Source organism: Protopterus annectens, chromosome 7.part0, assembly GCF_019279795.1.
Source record: "Protopterus annectens isolate FY-2018-M chromosome 7.part0, PAN1.0, whole genome shotgun sequence".
Classification (NCBI taxonomy): Eukaryota; Metazoa; Chordata; order Ceratodontiformes; family Protopteridae; genus Protopterus; species Protopterus annectens.
The window spans coordinates 1,653,778,385-1,653,798,331 of NC_056739.1; the positions used below are offsets into that span (position 1 = coordinate 1,653,778,385).

At 37.9% G+C, this 19,947-nt stretch overlaps 1 protein-coding gene across 1 annotated transcript in view; it reads right to left on the reverse strand.

Annotated features, from left to right (window-relative positions):
• The window catches only part of SEMA3B (semaphorin 3B), an 898,347-nt gene that overhangs the window by 123,366 nt on the left and 755,034 nt on the right, over nucleotides 1–19,947 (reverse strand). The window contains exon 13 of the mRNA XM_044078181.1: nucleotides 10,779–10,870. Within this exon, the coding sequence (XP_043934116.1) occupies nucleotides 10,779–10,870 (92 nt within the window). The remainder of the gene's footprint in view (nucleotides 1–10,778; nucleotides 10,871–19,947) is intronic.

Here is a 19,947-nt window from a genome sequence, read left to right on the forward strand (position 1 = left end):
CATGGTATGCAAGGTTTCCCTAAAGGAGTGGTCCTCAGGAGGAGAGGCTGAAGGGATAGATTCTTCAGCATCAGAATCCTCATAGGGAGGAATGGAGTATTCCTGATCAGAAGAGGAATTGGATGAAATGGAAATGTGATCTGAAGATTCATAGTCTGTCTCTTGCCTAGGCCTCTTATCAGGAGGGGGATGGGAACCCCTGATCAAACAAATTAAGTCAGCCATTTTGAGCATCTGTTTTTGGGCATGCGGGCCTGTCCATGAGGTTGTTGTACTTGTTTCTTTGTCTTTCAAGGTGCTCTAGTCTTTGCCTTTGAAGCTGAAGTCATTATAATCTATAATTGCGTAGGTCTGAATACACCCTCAGAAGATTATGCCTGTTCAGCGTCCCTTAAAGGTCATTGTTTTGCCGTTTAAGCCAATCGTCATGTGTTATATTCAAATAATTGTCAATTCCTCAGTGTATTGCCCAGAGGGGCTTACAAGCATACCCAAGTGTTTGGCCCAAGGGCAGACATGTCAGCGTGTGATGACCCTGTCTATCATGGCATGCCACGGGTCTATTTGTTGCAATCTATTTTCCCACTGTCTATCAAACACTTTCAGAGACAGAATACGGGGGGGGTGATTGAGTTGTAGTGATAGTGTTGCCAACATTCTGTGCCAATAGTACTGGCGGGAGAGGCGAGGACTAAGACTATAGGTTCTTCAGGTTAACTCATGTCTCAAGTTCTAGGTGGTAGAGGGTTGTCAAACTACAAGAGGTAAATGCTCTAGAGTCTCAATCGCCATATCAACCAGACATGCAGGAGAGAATGTTGGAACATTTCTGTCCATATTGCCACCTAATCTGAGAGAGTGACCAGAGAGACCTAAATGGATACATGGACAAAGGTCTCAAGTACAAGGTCAGACCATTGAGATGGCACCATTTTGAGCTTTTACCCAGGGACGCCTCTGGAAACGTTCATAGTGTGCCCATTCAAACTAACCAGGCAAACAACCGGATAACAAAATATTTACTGCAACTTGCTAAGAAAGAGCAAACCTCTACAGGTAGCCAGTAAAGTGAATGAAACCAAAAAGCCAGAGAATCATGGAAATTATTTTATACAGGAAAAAAATGGTAATTACATCTGATAACAGGTCATATTACATTTCAATATGTTCATTTTTATTCAGTAGTAATGTAACACCGATGTTTGGAAACACAGAAATTTGGTAGGCATACTTGTACATTCTGCACGGCAAATGATGCTTAGGTGGTGTATCGCTTGTACACTTCTCTTGTATTTGCACCAGATACCACTAGTGTGCAGTGCGGGAATAGAAAGATTAAAACATTACCCTTGTGTCAGAGGTGGCAGTGCAACATATTCATAATGGCTTAACCTGAGAATAGCTTTAAGCACTCACCATGTGAAACCTGAACAAGCACCTAGAATTATTCAGTTCAAGTTACACACCTTAAGTCTGAAAATGAATTCACATACTCACATGAACAGGAGTAGCTGCATATTGATGGCTAAAGGTGTATGGGCATGTCGGGTGGTTACTACACTGCAAAACTGGTATGTAATGGTGGGGATATTTGGAAGGCATGAGCAAACACACCAGTATATTAAAGCCATAGCATCAATTGAACTGGAGTCTGGCAAATATTTAGTAAGGGATTTTGTCCATGCACAAATATTTCAACAGTGATTCTTTGCAGTGGCATCCATTATCTGATTCAAGGTTAATTAACCTTGATGTCCTTTCTATAAAAAAAAAAATGTACTTTGTTATAAGTGACTACTGGACACAAGAAAAAGGAAGTGGAAATATAGCACTGTTTGTATGTACAAAGAAAAATCCAGGGACACTGCAAAAGGTTTTTTTTGCAAACCAACCAGTGGAGTAAAAAAATACGTAGGCAAACACTGAATACCAACATACTTTGCACATGTAAATCATTTTTAACAAGGTGGAAGCATGAAGTGATACCTTAAACACTTACATTAATAAAAATCGAAACTGGTTAATAGTGTAAATGTTTTATTTAGCTCCCTGGTGCAAGACCTTACAGGAGTTGCAACATAAACTGGATGCGAATGCAGTCAAGTAAGGCCATGGCTATAGTGCAGCAAAAAAATGTCCCTCTAACCAAGGAAATGCTAGAGCAAATAGAGCAAAGATTGAATTACGAGTCAAGCACCCTGCTGAGATCTGCCAGTCAATGGAATTTCCAGGTCAAATTACCCTCAGCACTTTCACAGCTACGCAAGCTAAGTGTTACGGGGGAGGGGAGAAGTAAAAGGACTGGAATTCATTGTCTCACAAATTAGTGCCATTTAAACTAAATTAGAAAAAAAGGCTGCAGTAAACAGCACTTTGAGTGTGTTCTGTGACATTTGCACTGTTTCTGTTTTAAGTAGTCATTCAGCAGCAGGGAATGTTACTTTCACTGTTCTGTTTTACTCAGAACTTTGTACGCATGCAACATCTATGAAATGATAGGAGCTTTAGGCAAACGGAGGCCTGCATGATGTAACATTTGTGAGCCAAACAATGATTTGTGGGATACTGAGTGGCAACCTGATTTATCCAAACCACGTCAATATGCTGGCCTCCAGGTGGTCAGAGTCTGGAATTACATATAAAAATATTTAAAATCCTGTAAATAATCCCAGAATGCTGTTAAAGTGTAGGAAACATCATGCCATGATGTTTTAAACATGTTTTTTGAGTCTGTGGGTGCAGTACTCCTTTAAATGCAGTCAGCATGAAGTTTTGTCTGTGGCTTTATTACATCAACAGTTTGATAATTTCATAACCATTATTAATCACTGTTTTATCGTCTTGTGCTTTTTATGAGTTTAGGTATACAGTTTTGCCAGTAATTTTATTAAGGGACCATAATAAATTTATTGTACATAAAGTTTTATTTTGGGGTCTTCTGATGTTTTTTATTGAAAGTACAGTAGAATCAATGTCTGCAAAGTATTTTGCACATTTAATGTTTCCAATGCTTTCTTTGTGATGCAGTTGCATTTTTTGGTGTGACAAGAACATGTTTTAGGCAACATTGTTACCCGATCAGAATGTTTGATTTCCCATAACCATTTTGAAAACAGATATAACTAACAAACCACTTAAATTTGATTATCAATTTTGTTCCCGAGAGGGCTATAATAATAATATTTAATGCAAATAATGACTTCTAACCACTCAGCTAAGGAGCTTAGACTTCTGTTGAAATGCAAACACTATATTTTACATTTACAATATTTGATGCTAGGGTTGCAGTTTATTAATATTTTGTCACATTTTTTTACTGCTGACAATGAGTGCATGATAATGCAGACCTTTCAAAGTACAACAATATGATTTTCATCATGTCTTAAGCCCCCTGCATGAGCAGCATAAAGATAAACTCCACCTTAAGTATCTTACGCCACTTCTAAAACTATTTTATTTATTTTAGACATCAATTATTTTTGGTTACAAAAATACATTTTTTGTAGAATGTTGGTAGAAAAACAACCACAGTGTCTACCTACCAAGTGCAATTTATCACCCTACTCTTCTTACCTGGTATTCTGATAGTATTAAATCCATAAGTATCAGTATTCTGTATAGTTGAATGTTACGTGTCAAACCACAGACCACAAATGTGGCCGAAGATTAACAAAACAAAGCAAAAAATAGCACCTGCCTGAAGCTGCAGCAGTAATTATTAAACTAGATTTTAGACAGATAGACGGATAGATTTGTCGATAGATGAATTAAATTAAATTAAATAAAGCCTTCCCTTGCAATAGTCTTTTTATTAGAATGACAGTACGGGTTCCCAATCACCCAGTATCAACAGTATTCAGAACAGTCAAATGCACCCTTCCCGGTCAAAATGTCTGACCCTTAAACAATGAAAACAGAGTGCTGTCATCTCTAACAAATCCTCCAAACCTTCCACTGGATGGCCAACCCCCAGTGTCAGAGCTTAATGTTCATACAGTGCAACATAGTCATCTTTTCTGGACAAGAGATTTTTCTCTCTTCTCACCAGCCTCTTGCTTGCCTGTGACATCTATTTTTCTATTGTTTTCAATATGACTTAAAATAAGGAGGCATAATTTTACAATCTCTTGAGATTCTGAGTCCAAATGTTTAGCTCAGCATCTGTGTTCCTACCACGAACAATGTCACTATCACTTCAAAACATAATTTTGTATTGTGACTGCCAAATCCCTTTTTAAAATGGAAATATAATAAGTGATACTTGTTGCCTCATACTTCCCTGCATTCCTAGCTTAGTGTCATCAAGAAAATAAGTAGATCATAGTCATGTAAACTGTGTGGCAGCTTATATAAATAAGGCTGGCTGCACGTTATGTCTGGGAGTAGACAGCACCATTTGTATGGTGCAGTGGTGCAGTGGTTTGCATTGTTGCCTCCCAGCAAGAGGGTCGCTGGTTTGATTCTTGGCTGGGGTGCCTTCTGTGTTGAGTCTGCATGTCCTCTCTGTGCTTGTGTTGATTTCCTCCCACTTTACAAAGATGTGTGTGGAGTGTTTCTTCCTGGGCCTCCTCTGAAAATTGACTTGCTCCAAGTTGGACTTTCCCAGTAAAAAAGTGTTAAATAAAATAAAATTTTGTCATATCAAAATTGGTGCAAGTGATATTCTGTTGCAAAGTATTCATAAGAGTTTTGACAAGACTTGATATTTGACCATATGGCTGGCATTTAGAGTTCAATAACAAAAAAAAATGTATGCACACTTTTAAAAATGAAAAGTTGAAAATATGTGCAATCTTGTAAGATTAGAGCCAAATATAGGTTCATAGGTTCATACTAGGCTATCTGCCCTAGGCCCTAGCCAGAGTGTGTTTGGCTTTCGCCACCCATTTTAAATTAATTTTGCTATGCCTTTTTTTGAGGTTAGTATACTGTGCCTCTGTCTAACAGTGACACAGAAGTGATAGCCGGGGTAAACCTACGATCTCCCATCCACTCATCAAGATTCCTCTTGAAGAGAGTCAATGTGGGACTCTGTCTAACCTGGACTGAGATTTTATTCCAGAGTGAAGGGAGCCTCTGGGTTATGAATCTGTCCCTCCAGCATGTCCTATTTATTTCAGTGCTGAGGTTCAAGTCTCTCGAGTGCGTAGCTCGATGGGATTTGGATTTTCTGAGGTGCAGCATGTCCATTAATTCCGGGTTGGACATGGCTTTATACGTCAGGCACAGATCGCCTCTGAGCAGGCGGTATGCCACTGAATAGAGCTGGAGTTTCTTTAACCGGGCAGCATATGGCATCTGTTTGAGCCCTTTGATCCTCTTGGTGAGGTACTTTTGGGGTCTTTCCAGTTGCTGCAGGTGTCTGGTAAGGTACATCACAAAAGGGGCATTGTACTCAATTATGGGCCTGATGAGGGATGAGTAAAGAGGCACGATGATCTCCCCTGATCTAGATGTGAATCCCTTCATGATTAGGTGGGTTATATAAAATGTTTTTCTAACCACTTTGGCCACGTGGTTGTCAAATGAGAGATTGCTATCAACTTGGGTCCCCAGGTCCCTAATGACTTCTTCTGTACTTAATGGATTACCACCTATGTGGTAATTTGTGGGCACTTTGTTTTTGCCAAAGGGGATGACTATACACTTTTTGGCGTTTAGCTTGAGGCCATGGCTCTGGCACCAGTTGTCTGTTTCTATGAGGCCCTTTTGGAGGATGCTTGTGTCGGCTGGAGAGTTGATTATGGCGCCCAGTTTGCAGTCATCTGCGAACTTGGTCAGCCACAGTCCTTCCGTGTTGGCCTGTACCGCCAAGAAATATATACCAAACAAGAGAGGTCCCAGGACTGAGCCTTGTGGGACGCCACTTGTAACTGGTTTGGAGTCTGACATGGCTCCAGCAATTCTAACCATGTGGGTTCTGTCCTTGAGCCAGTTTGCAACCCATCTAGTGACATAGGGGTTTATATTTAAGCTGGTGAGCTTATCTATAATGCCCGAGTGGGGTATTGTATCAAAGGCTTTTGCGAGGTCCAGGTAGGCTGTGTGGACAACCTTCCCCTCGTCAATGGCCTTGGTGACTGTTTCAAAGAAATCGACCAGGTTTAAGAGGCAGGATCTGCCCTTAACAAAGCCAAACTGGGTAGGATCCAGTGTCTGTAGGTCCCCAATATCTTTATTTATGAGGTCCATGATGATCCTTTCCATAGCTTTGCAGACCAAGCTAGTCAGGCTTATGGGGCGATAGTTTCCAGGATCCGTTGAGGCACCACCTTTGTGGAGAGGGACCACTGTTGCTGTACGCCACTCTTTGGGTACATATCCTGTAGTAAGGCTAAGATTGAACAGTAGTTTTATGTTTGGGTTTAGCTCTTCTTGGAGTTCATGTAGGACGCAGCCCGGGACACCATCTGGTCCCATTGATGCTGTGTTTTTTGCTTTGGAGAGGGCGGCTCTTACCTGAGCATCTGAGATGTCAGGGGCGCAGCACTCTGTTGGGATAGATATTTGCCCTTTTGGTGGGGGGGGGGTTTGTACTGAACCTGTCAGCTAGGATGTTGGCAATGTCTGTGGGCTCAGTGTATTTTTTGTCATTTTGGACTAATTCTGAGCATATCTGGGAATTCCCACCCAGGTTCCTAACATAACTAAAGAAAGCCTTGTGATTATCCTTAGTGTCCTGTGCAATTTTTCTCTCGAAGCTGGCCTTAGACGATTTTATGAGTGCCTGTAGTTTTTTGCTAATACTGATCAGAGATGCCTTCCCTTTTTGGGATTTTGCTCTATCATGTAGTAGCTTCCTCCTTCTATTGTATAGTTTGTTTATGGCTGGGGTCCACCAGACAGGACGTCTGCCTTTGGAGGATTGGGTCTTGGTTTTATTTGGGATTGCATGATCCATGCATTCCTGAAGGTGTTCATAGAATGCGTTTATAAAGGATTCTGCGGTCTGGGCCGTATTTTCCACAGGCCCGGGGGCTTTGAAGGATGACATATATGGGATTAAAAATGGGGATTCCAACCACAGTAACCATCAATAACAAAAGAAAAACAGGCTGGAAGGAATTTTTTCATCAAATCAAGGGCGTAACTATGGTGGCAAATTGTGCCCCTACATACGCCAATATATTTTTAGCTTGGTGGGAGAAAAAAATATGTTTTAAAGTCTGTATATAGTAACTGTTGGTTTCACTATCAGACATTTTTAGATGATATAGCTATTTTTTGGATTGACACCAAGGAGAAGCTACACACATTTTTGAACCATTTGGACACTACTACCACCTTTTTGGAATTTACCAGTTCTATAAACATGGATAGACTTGATTTTTTGGATGTGAGTCTAATTAAGACTGTGGAGGGCATTAAGTCTAAAATATTTCGTAAAGACACGTTTTCAAATTCTTATCTCCATTTTTCGAGTGCCCACCCTTTCATACAGAAAAAAAAAACATTTACAAAGGTCAGCTAATTCGAGCATCTAGAATGACTTCCCAGGATGTTGATTTTTCATTTGAGTGTGACTTTATTAAAAGCTTATTTATTCAAAGGGGTTACCCAAAGGACTTATTGGTGGACAGTCGTACCTATGTAAGTAACTTACGCCACAATAGGTACTACCCATTGTTGGGTAAAGGACTGGATGCAAATCAACATGTATTAAGTGAAGTCAACCCCTTGGCTTACTCTAAAGCTCTTACCTTAAATTTTAATTTGGACTCCAAAATGGTAGTGGATACAATACAAAGGAAAGGAATAGGTTCACTTCTTTGATGGATCTCAAAGGTATTGACAAGAGACCCCTGAAGATCAGTTATAAGAGGGGAAAAAATTTGAAAGACCTCTTGGAGGGTGGGGGTAAATTGAAGCCTGCACATACCACTAAGAGAAAAGGTACTTTTAAATGTGGAGCATGCACACAGTGCAATTTTATTTCTAACACTGATCAGGTATTTTTAAAAACTAGGAATAAATGGGTGTATGGTAAAAGTTTTAGTAACTGTAACGCTAGTGGGCTAGTATATTTAGTTGTGTGCAAGACTTGTGAAGCCTTTTACGTGGGCAAGACTGAAAGAAAGTTGAAAAGATGTATATATGAGCACATGTATGATGTTAAAAATGTAATGTTAAAAATGCTCTGTACAAACATTCTTTGGACTGCCCAAAGGCAAGGTTTGAGTTTTTTGTTTTAGAGGTTACTATTGAGGATGTGAGGGGGGTGCATGGGAGACTATCCTTGAGTATAGGGAATTATTGTGGCAGATTACCCTAGATGCAAGCAGGACTCCTGGGTTAAATGAGAACACTACAATAGCACCTCTACTAAAACTCAGGTCTGCCAAGCTATACATTACTTTGGAAACAAACACATTTACTTGCACTTCTTTAATATATGCATACGTTTTACATAAGTATAAATATTTATTTTTTTAATTTTATATCAATACACTATTGAGATATTTTATTGCTATTATATGAGTGATTGCATGAAAAGTTTTTATATATATATTTTTACCATTGTTTTTAGGGTGTAATTATTATGTTCTGACACTAGGTGGCAGAACTAGGAATTTTTAAAATGTCTTTTTAAATTGTATACTGTTATTTTATTGGTCATTTTTTGATTAGGGGAACTATTTAATGGACCTTTGCTATGTAATTTATTATTCTGATGAAGTTCTTGTGAACAAAAACGTATTTGGAGTGTTATCAGCGTTTTTGGTGTTTTGCTTATCCACTACTTGTGCCATTAAACCTTGAAGAAACTGTGAGCCTGAGTGCTTCTGTCCAGCCTGTGTTTCTTTTGTTACATATATGGGCTTCCACTATGGGAATTTGAACACCAAAACTGGGAATTAGAATCAATAAAACTTAATGCCAAAAATACAAAATGCAGAAAAACTAGACTTCGTGTTTTTTGCAGTTGGGGGGGCAAACCTGCATCTCCGATGTGGAGGGAAAGCTACACTGCAACCGCTGATGGAGGGCAACTCAAAGAAGGGAGCAATTTCCCAAGGAAGGGCATCACTTCCGGCACATACTTAGAAATCTCCCTGATTTTGATTTCATATGGAAGAGAGCCTTCAGCATTCTGCTCCTAGGCAATTTGTGCCTCAGACATCATCCGTCTGTACAACACCCAAGATAAGGAAATAAGTCTGACTGCACCAATAACTCTAAATCTAAATTATGGGTTTTAATTTCAGACTAGATTAGACATCTTTTTCAAAACTCTGTGAAATCTGGGGATCATTACATGAACAGATGGTGAAAAGATTTGTTGAGAGTATGAAGAGAAACTTAAAACAACTATGAGGAGTACATAGGAACTGAGAACACACTGAAGGCAGTGAGTAAATACAATCAGGAGATGGGCAAGAAGAAATGACTCTCTAAAGAAAGTTTGTCCATACTTAAAAAACTGAATGCCTTTGGTATGTACCTGACCAGGCATATGCAACAACTGGAGCATCCACAGAAGTTCTTCACACAAAAAATAAAATACATCGTCTAAACAACATGCTCTACTCAGACTGCCTCAGGACCCTCTCCATGTACTCAGTCTCCTACAAATTGCTGAGTGATAGGCTATGCCTAGCCTACAAAGCATCCTCTGATCTGGCTCTGTTGGACATGCTGCAGATCTGCAAAACAAATGGCATTAGCATTACCCAATCCAGGGATCTAAACCTCATCTGCATCACAAACAGGATATGTTGGAGTGACAGTTATGTGTCTCAGAGACTACCCCTTCTTTGGAACAGGCTTGCAATCTAACTGAAGCAGAGTTGTTCCCTAACCCAATTCATGTTTAACTTGGACTAGTGGATGTGGAATTGGAAATTTGTCCCGTGGTCTGGCACTTCTGTCTCTAGTAGAAACAGGCAGTCTGTAAATGTTTGACCACCCATGCCCAAGCCTACATATACCCCTTAAAATAAACATAAGGTATCAAAACTTGTTAGATCCATTTGGGAATCATGGCTAGGCTTACAATGCTCCCCCTGCCCCTGGGGTCATTAGCCTAGTAATCACCTAAGAACCTATGAAAATATTTCTTTACTGAGAGGGAGATTTGGCCTTGAAAAACATCAAGAGGTTTTATTATCTGAGACATTGAAAAGTGTTAAAATTGCTTGAGATAATACAATCCATATAGAAAGTAATTAACTGGTGATAGAGGACAACTGTAGGGGAAACTACATATAGTTATTGGATGAAGTTGACGGAATATAAGTATTACATTGTTGTTTACTAGTTGTGCCTCTATCCAGAACATAGGCAGTCATACAGTTAGATGTCAGTTATGAAGTGCATTCAAGTCACCTCCTTGTAACATCACACATCCAGATAAAATGTATCAATAACTGTAGTAGCCAGATTTCTGAGGAGTAAACATTTGTACACTGTATCTGGTTAAAGCAAAGGTAAAAGTACCAAATGATTAGTAAACAGTATGTTTATGTTTAATGGGATATTTCCACTGTTATCTTCATATGTTTATATGGATGTTCCTGGTATATACCATGGCTGTAACACTGAGTAATATGGCACCTCAAGAAAGAAAGAAATCAGGCTAGTTATAAAAATAAATAATTCTTGCAGTGAGAAAGCAGATGTGACAAAGGATCCTGATAAGCCCACATACAGAGTATCACAACAGCTATACCACAGGCTTCAGACAAAAGTATATGCTGAGAAGCAACTTTATTAGCACAGACATTTCATTAATTTAACCCCCTTATATAAGATAAACACTGACAAATAAACAGTCTTACCTTAAATACCTGTAGTTCTTCTAGCAGAAGGGCTTCTGTATGGTGCCACCTCTCTCTGGGCACAACAATTACCTTCAGTACAGTGCCAATATCTGCACATATAGAAAAAAAAAACTGAACATTACTACCAAAGTCTGCATCTAATGTCCTGTGGTTTACGTCAAAAACATACTAATTAACAAAAAATAAGCATTCAGAAACTGTTAAAAGCACTCCAAAACTTCAACTGTCACTACTAAGTTTTAAAATAAAACATTCAACCAGACTTAGTCACTAAAAGAACTCGGCTTTATTCATGTATGATAAGCAGTTTTGTCCACTAACTGGATTTCATCACATCATCTTTTCAAAGCAGCTTTATCCATTGAAAATGTATACTTACACCAACATCCGAGTTCTAAATCAAGATAAACAACATCCATAACCATGAGTTAAGAGTTTGGGGTGGTTTATGATATGCTAACCAAACTGAATATTCAAAATGAATCAAAGTGCAATGTTAAAATGAGACTTAGGTATCATCCCACAGATCTAGATATCTCCATCAATCTTTTTTTATTGGGGCAAACTTATCTAGCTAATTAACATGTCCAGCATAGTAGGTCACTAGGTTAAGCAGCAAGAAAAGGGACTGAGCCTTATAAACACAAATCAAAAGCATTCTTTTTTTTTTACTCAAATGTTTTCCATATCTTCAAATAGATTGAACCATAAATAGTGAAACATAAAATAACATAATCAACTAGTCAGCTATTTACAAATTAAACTATATACAATTGCCAAAATATACAATCTATAACATCACATTTCCATATGCAATATGTAATTTTTATTAAGATACTGTGCTGACTAATCAGATCAATTTGTTTTGTCCAATATTTCGTCAACTTTCTGCCAATAGGTGATGTATGGTGTTGTCTTATCAGTTCTTTTCTTTATGGTTGGTACTTCCATTCAAGACACGAAAACTGTGATTTTCTTGAAATCCTGAAAAGTTATTGATGCTTTATTCTTCCAGTTAAGTTGTTATGGCTTTATGTGCAATGGCAAGCAATGTCCACAGTAAAGGATATTTTACTTTTGAGACACATTGTGGTATGGGTACATTAAACAAAACCAATGGCTTGGTTAACTGAAAAGTATCACTAAAATTCATTGAAAGAAATAATTAATTTCAAACCAATATTTATATGCTTTTGTATGCATTTCACATCTTCAATCAATATGTTTCTTATATATATTAGTTCTAATCTATGAGGGGTTAGAAAGGATCTATGTAGGAATTTCCATGTATATAATTTCCACTGAACTGACTTGGTGATAAGGCTTGGTGATAAAAGGATCATTTCTTTTTCATTTTTATCAGGATCCTTTTGATTAACTTGATTATAATAATTCCAATAACTATTATTGGTATAGTTCTTTGTTTCTTTAAGTGTCTTATGAATTTTGGAATGATATCCTTGTCCTTTTTACGTATTATTTATTAAAAGTATCACAAGATCTATGAACTTAGGAATATTGTTTTTAAAACTTGGTGTCATCAATTCCAGCTTATTTGTGATGTACTATCTTATTTGTTGTATTGTATTTATCATCTAACTCAAATTTCCTTTTGATTTGATCTAGTGTGTGTAATGTACATCCATTGAGTATTTGATACCAGTAAATCACTTCTTTTTCTTCAACCTCTTTAATTACTTTTGGATCAAAGGTAGTTATACATTCTTGTATACAAGCTATAGGATGTAATATAAAAACACGTCTTTATATCTGGGTTCATGTTTATATATTTTCTAAACAGTATTATTGTTTCAGTAACAATTATATACTTTGTATTTATACTTTTATTAAATATTATGTTACCTCTTATCACATTATAAAAGACTTTTGTTATATTTATATTATATTGTTTATGGGATGAGTTACTAATGATATTACATATAGATTCATGAATTAATTTTCATTTAGCTGTATAGGTTGAGTTCAGATGTAGAATAACTGTTTTAGTAATAGATGCCAATTAATAAATCTCTATCTGGTAGATTAATTCCACTCTTCTCCAACCTTTTAAATTGTTGTTAAGCATTATTCTAGGCTTATTGTTTAACCAAAGGAAATTCAGCATCATTTTATTGTATTGCTGTATAATTTTCTTAGTAGGAAGGATGGAAAAGAATTGTATATATTATAACGATTTTTGGGAAAATTATTGATTTAATTATATACAACCTATCTTCAATTGTATAAAACATCTTATACCATTTCTGCATTAATGATTTTATTTGACGTAATATATGAATATAATTAATATTTATTGATTCTCTAGTGTTGCTAGCTAGTAAGATTCCTAGGTATTTAATTTTATTATCAGGCACTAAGTACTTAACAATGTCATTATTAAATTCCCTTTTATTTGAGTTAATTAATAAAATTTTTGTTTTGATTTTATTAAATACAAGACCAAAAATAGTTTGAAAGAAGTTCATTGTTTGGAATAATTCAGTTACTTTCTCAGATATTGTCAGCAGGATGTCATCAGCAATAATTGTATTTTCATTTCTAAGTTATTCCCAATTACTATGCCTTTAATATTTGTGTTCATTCTAACATAGTTAGCAAAAGGCTCAGCTGCTTAATTCAAACAGTAAAGGTGAAAGTGGGCATCCTTGCTTAGTTCCTTTTCTAATAGTTATAGAAGTAGAGACATGACCCAATCTTAACATAGGCCAGCGAATTTTCATAAAGTGCTTTAATTAAGAATGTGAATTGCTGTAAAAAAACATATTTTTCTAGAACCACCAGTAAATAATTCCAATCTACTGAATCAAATGTACTATTGATGGCTAGAATTATGTTTCTCTTACTTAAACCAACATAACCTATCAAGGCAAGAATTCTTTCAATATTGTCATAGGTGTTTCGATCTTTTATGAAACCTGTCTGGTCATGATCAATTAATGATGGCAAAATATATTTAATTCTCTTTGTATGTATTGTCATAAACATTTTGTAATCTACATTTAACAATGAAATGGGACTATAGGAAGAACATTCGGAGGCATTTTTTTCAGATTTCAGAATAGGTGAGATTAAACTATATTTCCAACAAGGTGGATCTAATATTCCTTGTTTAACCTGGTTAAAAAACCTTCAGCAATAACTGTTTAGCTTCTTTGGGCAATACCTTACACATTTCTGGTGTTATGTTGTCATTTTCTGGTGCTTTATTGGGTTTCAGTTTTTGAATTTGATTCTGCAACTCAGATATTGTTATCTGCTTGTCAATGCATCTACTCTGTTGTTCCTGTAACTTGAGGTTTATAGTAGTTTGAAGTAAGTTTCTACTGTTTCTTTCAGTTTAATTTCTATGTTGCTAGTATTAATTTTTTGATAGTGCAACTGAAATGTTTCTAGTTTGCTGTTTAAATCTGAGACTTTCTTATTAATGTTGGGATTATATATTTATTTTATTTGATTCATTTTAATAACTTTCTTAGTTCTATTTGCTATTTTCCTTTAATTCTTCAGGTTCATTGAATAAGAAATAAGTTTAATTTTTTTTCTAATTCTGTCATTATTCTATGATGTAATATTTCAGTTTATTCTTTATTTTTCATTGCTAAATCATTAGTTAATTGACTATGTCCTTTTTCTATATCAAGTTTAATATCTATTTCCTTTTGAGGTTCAGTTAATTGATTGTCCATTGCTTCCTTTTGTTTTCGTACCAAGTTAATGTTCTTCCATATATGTATGTTTTTAATGCACCCATACATAGATTTCTGAAGTGTCTTCATTTATGTTTAATTTAAGAAATTGTTGTAATTATTTTATATAAAATTCTTTAAACTCTTTCAGATTCATTATATAGGATAGTATTCTAGTGATTGTCATCTTTTGTTTATGAACTTCTACTTCAAAAGTAATTGCATTGTGGTCTGTTACTGGACAAGAGATTACTTTAACATTGCTAAGAAAGGTGGTTATTTCCTTTGATATATATACTCTATCTGTTCTTTAGTGTGTGTTATACCTATGTAAATTAAGCATATAATACAGAGAATTGTTGTCTGCATATTCATAGGTTCATAGGTTCATAGGTTCATACTAGGCTATCTGCCCAAGGGCATTTATAAGCCTAGCCCATAGTTATGTGGCTTTCGCCACCCCTTTAGTTTGAATAAAACTATGCCTATTATTTTGCTGTGCCTCTGTCAAGCAGTGACACTGAAGTAATCCCTGGGGTATATCTGCGATCTTCCATCCATTGGTCAAGATTCCTCTTGAACAAGGCCAGCGAGGTGCACTGCCTCACATGTACCGGGATTTTGTTCCACAGCATAGGGAGTCTCTGGGTGATGAATCTGTCCCTCCAGCACGTTCTATTAATAACCGTGTCAAGGTTTAAGTCTCCCGCCCTTGTGGTTCTGAGGGATCTAGATTTTTTGAGGTGAAGCATATTCATCAAATCTGGGTTTGACATGGCCTTATATGTCAGGCACAGGTCACCTCTGAGCAAGCGGTATGAGACTGAATAGAGCTGGAGTTCTTTCAGTCGGGCAGCATAAGACATATTTTTGAGACCCTTTATCCTTTTGGTGAGGAGGAACTTTTGGGGCCTTTCCAGCTGCTGCAGGTGTCGGGTCAGATACATTCCAAATGGGGCATTGTACTCAATCATAGGTCTAATGAGTGATGAGTACAGGGGGACGATGACCTCCCTTGATCTAGATGTGAATCCCTTCATGATCAGGTGGGCAATGTAGAAGGTTTTCCTAACTACTTTAGCAACATGAGTGTCAAATGAAAGGCTACTGTCAACCTGGGTCCCCAGATCCCTGATGACTTCTTCTGTGCTCAGTGGATTGCCACCTATATGGTAGCTAGGGGTAACCTTGTTTTTCCCGAAGGGTATGACTATGCATTTCTTGGCGTTTAACTTTAGGCCATGGCTCTGGCACCAGTTATCCATTTCTGTGAGGCCCTTCTGAAGGATATCTGTGTCAGATGTGTTTTCGACTATGGCGCCAGTTTGCAGTCATCTGCAAACTTTGTCAGCCATAACCCTCCTGTGTTTGCTTGTACTTCAGAAAAGTAGATGCCGAACAAGAGTGGACCCAGGACTGAGCCCTGTGGGACACCACTTGTGACAGGCTTGAGTCTGACATGGCTCCAGCAACTCTGACCCTGTGGGTTCTGTCACTTAGCCAGTTTGCAACCCATCTTGTGATGTATGGGTTTACATTCAAGCTGATGAGTTTTTCGATGATACCTGAGTGGGGTATTGTGTCGAAGGCCTTTGCCAGGTCGAGGTAGGCTGTATGGACTGCCTTTCCCTCATCAATGGCCTTGGTGACTGTCTCGAAAAAGTCAACCAAGTTTAAAAGGCATGATCTGCCTTTAACAAAGCCAAACTGGGTTGGATCCAAATTCTGCAAGTTCCCTATGTCTTTATTTATGAGTTCCATTATGATCCTCTCCATGGCTTTGCAGATAAGGCTTGTCAAGCTAATGGGACGGTAATTTCCAGGGTCGGTGGAGGCACCGCCCTTGTGAAGTGGGACCACAGTCACCGTGTGCCACTCCTTGGGTACGTATCCTGAGGTGAGGCTAAGATTAAAGAGCTGTCCTAACTGCGGGTTTAATTCCTCATTGAGTTCGTGGAGCACACAGCCGGGGACACCATCTGGTCCCATGGATGCTGTGTTTTTTGCCTTGGAGAGAGCAGTTCTCACCTGGGCGGTGGAGATGTTTGGGGGGCTACAATCCTCTGGTATAGATATCTCTCCTTTTGGGGGGGGGAGAAGTTTGCACTGAACCTGTCAGCCAGTATGTTGGCAATGTGTGTAGATTCAGTAATCTTCACATCATTTTGAACTAATTCTGAACATATCTGGGAGTTTCCTCCTAGGTTTCTAACGTAGCTAAAAAAGGCCTTATGATTGTCTTTTGAGTCCTTGGTGATTTTTCGCTCAAAATTTGCCTTGGATGATTTTATGAGAGCTCTTAGTTTTTTACTTATAATGATCAAAGGTGTCTTACCTTTCAAGGATTTTGCTCTATCTTGTAGTAGCTTCCTCCTTTTGTTGTAGAGCTTGTTTATTGCTGGGGTCCACCAGACTGGACGCTTGCCTTTGGTACAAAGAGTCTTAGTTTTGTTTGGGATTGCCTGATCCATGCAGTCCTGTAGGTGCTGGTAGAAGGCATTTGTAAGTGATTCAGCAGTTTGAGTAATGTTTACCACTGACTCAGGGGCCTTAAAGGAGACCACACTAGTTTTTAGAAGTGTGAAGTCGGCTTTTGAGAAGTTTTTCACTGTGGTCTTTTTTATTTCAGGTGGGGGCGGGATGAGGACCTCCAGCGAGATTAGTTTATGATCTGATCTCACCAGTGAGGGGTATACTTCCGGTGTTGAACATTGTGATCCCATGTTCGTGATGATGAGATCAAGTATGTTTTCTCCTCTTGTGGGGATGGTGACTAGTTGTTCCATGGCATTTGAGTTTATGAACTCCAGGAACCTTTGGGCTAGAGTGTTTGGGCTTGAGTAGTGTTCCCAGTCTATATTAGGATAGTTGAAATCACCTAGTATGATGGCGTTTGGAGATACATTTATCCCCTCCAATGTTTTCAGGAAGGCCATGTGTGGTTCCTGAGTTTGAGAGTGTGGCCTGTAACATGCTACAAATTGCAGAGCAGTCTTGCCTATGGTTAATTGCACCTGGATGGTCTCCGATGCATCGTGCATTGCCACCAACCTTGAGGTGTGGGTGTCCTTTATGAATATGGACACCCCCCCTCCTTTCTTGGTGTTGTCCGGATTTTGGGGCCAGAACGCATGATATGAGGTGAAACCTGATAGTGCTGGGGTGCTCTCAGTAGCCTTGAACCAGGTTTCTGTCACAGCACAGACATCAATGTTCTCCATACTGAGAAGGGCCTTGAGTGCGTGCATCTTGAGATTGAGACTTCTGGCATTGAGCAGCATTACCCTTAGTTTTTTTCCTTTTTGTGTTCTAGGGTGGTAGGTTTAGAATTTGAGCCTTGCCTAAAAAAGGCACTATGGGGGTGGCAAGAGCCTTTGCCAATATCCGGAAGCCTAGGGGTGACAGGTGCAAGCCGTCCCTTGCGAAGCAGCATGGCTTGTCCAGCATGTCATCCCAGGCAGACAGACATTGGATCCCCTTTGAATGACACCAGAATTTAAGCCAATTATTAAAGCTGATCATCTTATCACTGTATTGTGGCATCATTCTAGGTGAAGGTAGGATACTGCTCAAGGTCAGGGTCATACCTGCCTGGGCTACATAATCAGAGAGCTCCTCAAGGTCTCTTTTCATGTAGTCCAAGGAGGTACGTCTCAGGTCGTTGACACCAGCATGGACAATGACTGAGTCGTACTTGTACCTGCTGTTGAGAGACCTGAGTGCTTGCGTTATGTGGTGGATTCTAGCGCCCGACAGGCAGCTTACTGTGACCTTCTCCTTACTCAGTCTGGTGAGCGGGACGTCAGTGTGTCTGACTATGGAGTCACCTATGACAAGTATGTTTGGTGTTGTATTTGGCCTTAAGGGCAATGACTGCTTTGCACACTGATTTTGTTGTTTATGTGTTGTTTGTGTGGTGTATTGAGTTTGCAGTTGCTTGGGTGTCTGCTTTGGAGGCCTCTGCTGTTTAGGTAAATTTTTACTCAGAGCCTCCGAGTATGTCTTAGTGTGTTTATGTGTTTGATTCAGTGGTGTGGTTGAGTTCATTAACATCTTTAAGATTATATAGTTCAACAAATTCTGCTAGTGTTTTTGATGTTGCAGTTTTCCTTCTGGTATTTATAGAGTCAGTGTCTTTATCATCCAGTATATAATTGAAATCCCCAGCTATTATCAAGTTCCCTTTGGAGTGCTGGATTACTTCTAACTGTTGTTAACTATACTTACACTCAAGCCAGGTATCCAATAAAAGTTAATAAAAGTATACAGTTTACCATTTATTGGGATAATTGGCATACAAAGTGTCCAAGATTTATCTTGATATGAGCTTATTATTTTTGGTATAATGACAGAATGTTTCCATAAAATCGTTACCCCTCTTGTTTTTTTTTCTTATGTGATGAACTTGTTAATACTGTATAACCATTGAAGCTAAGTATATTAAGGTCTTCAGTTAATAAATGAGTCTCTTGTAGAAATATCAGTTGTGGGTTTATAGTTTTAATATAGTTAATTAAACCTAGTCTCTTACATTAATTATTCAATCCATTAACATTAATTGAGATCACCTTCATATTTAAATACTGCTATATGCAGATTTAATTGAACTTGAATTCCAATAGGCAGAATAATGTATAAAAGTTCTTGTTTGTGTACAGCTGTGAATAACAAAATAGTTTAGTTTCCTTTTAGTTTGACTAATATATTTAGGCAAGTAAAAAAAAAAATAAGAACATTCTTAGTATCAAAACCTGAACCATGAACCCCTTTCTATCCATGGGTTTATTATAACCCCTACACTTAAGATGACAAAGCATCAAAGTGTCCATCTCCTTATCGCAGGCACTATACTCCAAGCCTGACAAGTCATTACTTGTTAGTTAGGAAGTACGTTATCAATCTATAGGATAATTATAATAGTAAGCATATGGTTATTAACCAGTATGATATATTCTAAATTCAGTCGACTAAGGTTGACAAGAATTAACAATCCCAATAACATATCAAGAAATCATACAGGTTGATATGAATCATATTTAACTAGAGAAATTGTCTTGCAGTTATGCTTAAATATAGGCTGCACTGCTGTACTTATGAGTTTTATAATACATACTTCCTACAATCAAATCTTTCAACATTCCTTCCTGTGTTCAGATCTTATTATTTTTCTTTTTCTAAGTGTAAGCAACACAAAAACAAGATGAAACCCATATGTTAGTTAGGTTGTATAACTTATGTTTGGATATTGTTTCTCTGGTTTACTTAGGGTAGATTATTTATTTATTTATTTTATTTTACATTTGTTAACCGGGGGTGTCTGACTGAGCCGAAAAGGCCCTTTTTCAGAAGAGGCCCGAGGAGAAAAGCTCCACAAAGAAAAAATACAAACACAAGACAGGATCAGTATACACACAAATTACAGGAGACATGTTTTTACAGTGGTATGCAGCACATAAACA